Below are 5,977 nucleotides of genomic sequence, written 5' to 3'. Positions count from 1 at the left end.
GCTCGGCCCAGCCTGAGGAAACTTCCCCACTGCCCCACGGAGGTGGGCGGGGGGGGTGGGCGGGGCAGAGTGGCGCGCCGCCATTGGTTGAGGTGGCTGTCGCTCCGTGTCACGTGGGTGGGAGGGCCGGCGGTAGAGGTGGCTGCGAGGGAGGGGTGGGGCTAGTGGGAGAGGAAGGGGCGGGGCGTGAGGGGAGGTGGGGAAGGGCGGTGGGGTGGGGAGGGGCCGCGGGCGGTGCCTGGGCGCGGGGCGGTCACAGGGACGGAGGCGGGGAGGGGGGTTCGCGGGCCTCAGCCTAAGCCCCAGCTTCAGCCCGATTTTTGCGCTGCAGCGCCCTTTGAGGTGCCAGGCAGGGTACAGGGGGCACGGAGGGAGGAGGCTGCAGCGGGAAGTTTGGTGTGATGGCTGCTTGGGGCGTTCCTTCAGGCCGGGATCGCGTTTGGGGCGTCAAATGGAACCGCGTCCCGTGAATAACTTACCTGGGCTCAGCCCTGGCCTCTGTCAGGGCCCTCGTTTTCTCCTCGGTTTTTATCCAGGTTAACGGCAGCGAGGAGTGCTGACGGCAGGAGCCCTTGCTGGTCTACATGGAGACTGATCTCAGTGCGTGGTTAGAGAATGTGCACTGGTTGTGGCAGGGCTGGGGGCCTAACGTGGGCTGTCTCACCATCATGTGTGCTAAAGTAAAGATCATGAAAGTACATTATTGTCTTAAACAATATACTTTATAACCTCAACTCTGGCCAGAACCAAGTCAGAAACATACTCTAGTTACATGTTTTCTAAAAGGCAGACAGATTGACATCATGTAGTTACACCCAACGTTTAGGTATGACTTAAAAGTTTTGGAACAGCATTGGTAATTGAGCAAGTAATGCTTGTAAAAGTAAATATATTCGTTTAATGATGGGTCTTTGTAAATAATATGTGCCATAAAAATGACTCGTTAAATATATTTGCACTCTTAACTAGTTATATTTCGTGTCAAAGGGCAATGAGGAAAATGCAACTGGCTGTACGGAGATCTCTTTTTGTGAACTACTGTAACATGACAATCTAATCTAAAGCATTACATTTCAGGTTTGCCCTACTTAATACAGTACATCATATCAGCCATGTGACTACATCTTCTAGGGGGTCTAGTGGTACTTCCTAGAGGCTACAAAATAACTAAGTGCTCTGCATTATTGTGTGTTTCAATATATGCAATTATCACATTGTAGGTCCTTCATAATTTCCCTTAGCATAGGGTGAGATTTTATGTTGGCCCATCCAACAACTGCTAAAAGCACCTAGCAATGTAAAATAACATTTGAAATGTATGCTGTAAAATATTATTTAAATCCTCAGGTATTGACAAATTCTGACTCAAATTGAGAAGCTGCTGTTCTAACTTGAACATTCTGTCTTAAAGCAATAGTGGCTTTAAGAAGGATATTTTTAATTTTTCTCCAAACAAGAACATTTAGCTACAATATGTTTAAAACTTCTTCATTAAAATGCATGTACATGTTTTCAAAGATGCAACAAAACCTAATGCTGCAAAGACTTGTAGGTTAATTTTGTTAGTCAAAACCTATGCGACAAAAAAATGTATAGTAATAAACTGTTCAGACCTCATTCACTATTTCTTTTATTTCCTCTTTATTTCCCAGATGACTGGTTGAGTTTCCTTACTTATCTCAGTTCTTTGGTGGAACAGACCTTTTCTGCTTTGATGTTTGTGTTTTTGTCTTTTTTGTGTTATACACTAAATGTGTTGGGTAGCTGTTGTCTGGTTTTTGAGCTTGTGGTTTTGTTTAAAAAAGAAAAAAGCTACGATGGCCAAGATCTTTGCAATTAGGTGGCTTATGGAGATTCATCACCACAGCTTCCTTTTTACCAATAGACGTGACTTTCTGAGTCACTCACATATCCTGCTTTGGTCTGTATAACTAGAAAATGCCCCTGTTTGGGTTACATGAGCTAATTTAGGCCAGCGGTACAGGGCTGCAAGAACACGGCAGGTGTGCTTCTTGTTTGGGACACACACTGCCAGCCTTTCTTGGTGCAGTACCCCTGGATGAACCACCTTGTGGGGGTGTGTTTCTTGGAACCAGAATGAAGGGGTGCTGATAATGGATATAGATCAGTAATGTGTCAGGAGACAAAAGGCAGCTGTGTGTCATGCTGTCAGTGTGATGTATTTGAGGTCTGCTGGACAGTGACAACAGGGCAGAGATGAATTTTATAGCAGGGATGGCTGGTGCTGGCCATCCAGCTGGAATCCTCGCCAGGTTGACAAAAATGCTCTGAATTTCAGTGGAGCTGGGATTTCATGCCAGAAATGCTTTCTAAAACAGTGATGAAAATGTAGCTTGGTGGAAGTGTAGCTTGGTCCTGCCTACCCTTAAATTAGCATTTGTGCTATTTTCAGCATTTATGCAAGACTTGGTGCTCTTAGCTTCTAAATAGAAGCCAACTTTTTTAGTTTGCATGAACATTAAAATGGTCTGAAGAGTATGTCATGCTGAATGATTTCCAGCTGAGCCTCAGTGAGATGCAGAGTTGAACATACCTCTGTAGCATGAAGGTCTTAGCAGAACCCAAGCCTGATTACCAAAATACTTAACAATTTGCCAAAGTATGGTAGGAAGAAAAAAAAAAAAGTACATCTTTTCCTCTTCTAAACCTTCAATTCCAGAGTACCTGTCATCCTCAGAGATCCACAGAAAGCATATCAAGAACTATGATTTTTTAATTTATGAATTTTAAGAGCCTTTCTCCATAACTGGAGTATATTTTTTACCCACAACTAACATGGAGACTTGAAGAGTAACTGAAACCAAAATAAACAGGCACTGCAGTTTGTGGACCACTTCTTCTCTCATACAGCCTCAGGGTAATATTGGCATTGATGTGGCCCTGTGATAAATTACATCTGGGAAATGGTCATGGTTATAAGCATCCGAGCAAAAAAGTGAGCTTTCTGTTAGATCAATTCCTCTTTCTAGTCTATCTCATGGTCACAAGCATCCTGCATGTGCTCTCAATATTCTTAGAAAATACTGAATCAAGTTCAAGGCCATGGATATCTGCAGTCTGCCAGCTGGCCTCTGTCACTGTACCAAGGGACTCCCACAACTGGCCTCTCAGTTTTACTGCCTGTGCCCCACCCAGCCGCTCGCTGTGCTGGTTGTAATTGGAGTTTTGTCCCGAACACTTCCTTGATAGTTTGGGATCTAGTTTTCCTGGTCTGGGGTTCAGGCTCTTCCTTTGCCCCATCCATGGGGCAATGATGATCAGAGGGCTGGAACACCTCTCCTGTGGAGACAGTTGGGGTTATTTAGCTCAGAGAAGAGAAAGCTCTTGAGGGACACCTTTTTATCTGCCTTCTAATATCTAAAGGACCTGCAGGAACACTGGAGAGAGACTCTATTGGGGTGTGTAGTGATGGGACAAGGGGTAATGGCTTTAAACTAAAAGAAGGTAGATTTAGGTTAGATATAGAGCAGAAATTCTCTAGGAGGGTGGTGAGGCGCTGTCCCAGGCTGCCCAGAGAAGCCGTGGCTGCCTCATCCCTGGCAGTGCCCATGGCCAGGCTGGACAGGGCTGGGGGCCCCAAACCATTCTACACTTCCTTCTGTGCATCTGTAACCGGGTTCTGCCCGCTGTACCAACACTGCAGCTCCTCACCAGACCCTTCCCCCGGCCTTACAGCCTTCCTGACACTAAGCGCGGTTTTTAACCTGGGGGACCTGGAGACACAGCCACTCACAGCCCACCCGAGGGCCGCTGCCTCCTCAGGGACCGCCCGTGGTCCTGCCGGCCGTGCCGGCCGCTCCGCGCTGTTCCCGGGCCCGCCGGCAGGTGAGGGAGGCACCGACTGAGGTGGCTGCCGGCCGGCCTGACGGGAGATGCCGCTATGAGGCTGCTCTTGCTGGCGTGCCTCCGAGCGCAGACCGGCAACGCGACCACGGCGGACAGAATACAGTAAGAGTCCCGTGAGGGGACCGGGGGGGATCTCCCCCGATCCACCGCCTCCCCAACATCCCCCATCTGCCGGCGCTGTTCCCCGGCAAGGGGGGAGGCGGCGGCGGCCCCGCTCACGCCGAGCTGCCGCGGCCCTGGCGATGAGGGGGGAGCTCCAACGGGGGGTCATCCCCGGGGGTCCATCCAAGGGAAGCGCCATCCCCGGGGGTCCGGATCCGGGGCCCGGTTCGGGGCCCGGCCGCCATTCGGTGCCCGCCGGCGGCGCACGGAGGTGGCGTCTCCCACTTCAGCCGCGTGGATGGCGGCCGCCGGGGGTGTGTGAGGGGGCGGCGGCCAGGCGCCCAGCGGCGGCTCCGCGGGCCCTGCTCCGGCGGTGCCGAGGGGAGATCCGCCGCCCTCCGGGGAGCCGGGGATGTGCCGGGTGAGGGGCCCGGGGAGGCACAGCCGCGCTGGCGTGAGGGGCTCCTGGAGAGGGGCTGGGGCAGGGGGAGGCTTCGCTGCTGCTCTGCCCTACAGCAGGGGAGTAAGGGAGAGGGGGAGTGGAGGGAGTGCCCCCCGGCCACTTATATATATATATATATATATGTAAGATTACTATGTGTATATATATATATATATATATATATATCAAACAAGTTCAGCTCAAGGCAGTCTGTTGGCGGTTATCCCAGCTTGAAAGCCCAGAGCAGAGATGCCCTCACCAGCGTCACTGCTGGCCTCTTGCACAACCCAGTTAGTCAGTGGTTAGTCAGTGGTGCAGCGGATTCCCAAGGGCTGCCCGTGTTGGGAAATACCCAGAATTAGATGACAAGTAAACGTGAAGAGCGGTAGCTTCTGAGGGCTCTGAAATGAGGGTCCATGCAGGAGTTCTCCTAGGGCAGCACTTCTGCAAGAGCCATTGCCGTTACTTCCTTGCTGGGGGGCTCTGTGACATGCAGCTCCCATGGGAATTACAAACATGAATCTATAGTGCTTTGAAATTGTTTGGACTAACAGTGGTGCATAGAGACACAACATTCGTATTTTTTTTCCATGAAATATGGAAAAAGTATGTGGGTGAAGGCATTTTTAAATACTTAGATGTGCATTTAAGCTTTTTATGTGTTAAAAAAGAATTCCCATAAAAACATATTTTGTCCTCTTGAAACAGGCTTCTAGTTTGTTATCCACGATTTAGCTGTTTTTCTTAGGATGAGCCTCTCAGAACACCCTCTGCTATTACACATTTTCCTTGACCCTTTCTCTGTGTATTATCACATTTCACTGTTATGCATAGAAACAGTTGGTTGACAATGTTTAAGTTTTCACTCTAGTTAGGTAATATCAAGTTCAATCTTAGATTTGTGCAGGGCTACCGTATTGTGTAAGATAGTGGTGAAATGTACCTTCTTTGCATCAGTCACACAGGCATTGAAGTTATAAAGCAGATGGAGAATAAAGACCAGAGAAGGCTGAAGTCTGTATTTTAAAAGAATAATTGCTAATAAAATACTTAGATGAATACATTCTTATGTTCTTAATACACATTTCGTACATGTACATGTCGTCATAGAGTTCATTTGTTGTAGTTTGTGGGGCATTCTTAATTTATGTAACTCTCATCTTTTGCTCTCACTGGATAAAACAAGGCTAGTTATTTTTGGGGTAGACTATGTTCATTCTTCCTCCATAAGATTATTTCTTCTACCTTTACAAATTAAGTATTCACATACTTTCAACTTCAACTTTGATGAAAGTCCAGCAAACATCTAGTCTGTGGAGCAGTTTAGAGGTAATCTAGTAAACAGCTGGTTCTGCATTATTTCAGGTTAAACTAAGCATGAGTAAGCCAGTCAAACAAATGCCTGCGTATTATTTCAAATATGGTCTTTTAAATAAACCAGGATTGATCATAATCATCTGAACATACTGCATCAAGACACAGTGGTTTAGCAAGGGGCCATTACTGGAGTTTCAGTAATCAGTAACTAATGTGTGTTAGTACAAAAGAGAGAATAGGCTTGGTGAG

The 5,977-nt window shown here is 47.8% G+C and overlaps 1 protein-coding gene across 1 annotated transcript in view; it reads left to right on the top strand.

Moving 5' to 3' along the window:
- The first annotated feature begins 3,888 nt into the window (after window positions 1-3,888).
- Window positions 3,889-5,977, top strand: part of GLT1D1 (glycosyltransferase 1 domain containing 1) — a 67,767-nt gene continuing 65,678 nt past the window's right edge. The window contains exon 1 of the mRNA XM_032198955.1: window positions 3,889-3,969. Within this exon, the coding sequence (XP_032054846.1) occupies window positions 3,902-3,969 (68 nt within the window). The 5' untranslated portion in view covers window positions 3,889-3,901. The remainder of the gene's footprint in view (window positions 3,970-5,977) is intronic.

Source organism: Aythya fuligula, chromosome 17 (genome assembly GCF_009819795.1).
Source record: "Aythya fuligula isolate bAytFul2 chromosome 17, bAytFul2.pri, whole genome shotgun sequence".
In the NCBI taxonomy this organism is placed as follows: Eukaryota; Metazoa; Chordata; class Aves; order Anseriformes; family Anatidae; genus Aythya; species Aythya fuligula.
Note: the sequence above shows the minus strand (reverse complement) of the source record. Positions and strands in the feature narration are given on the sequence as shown.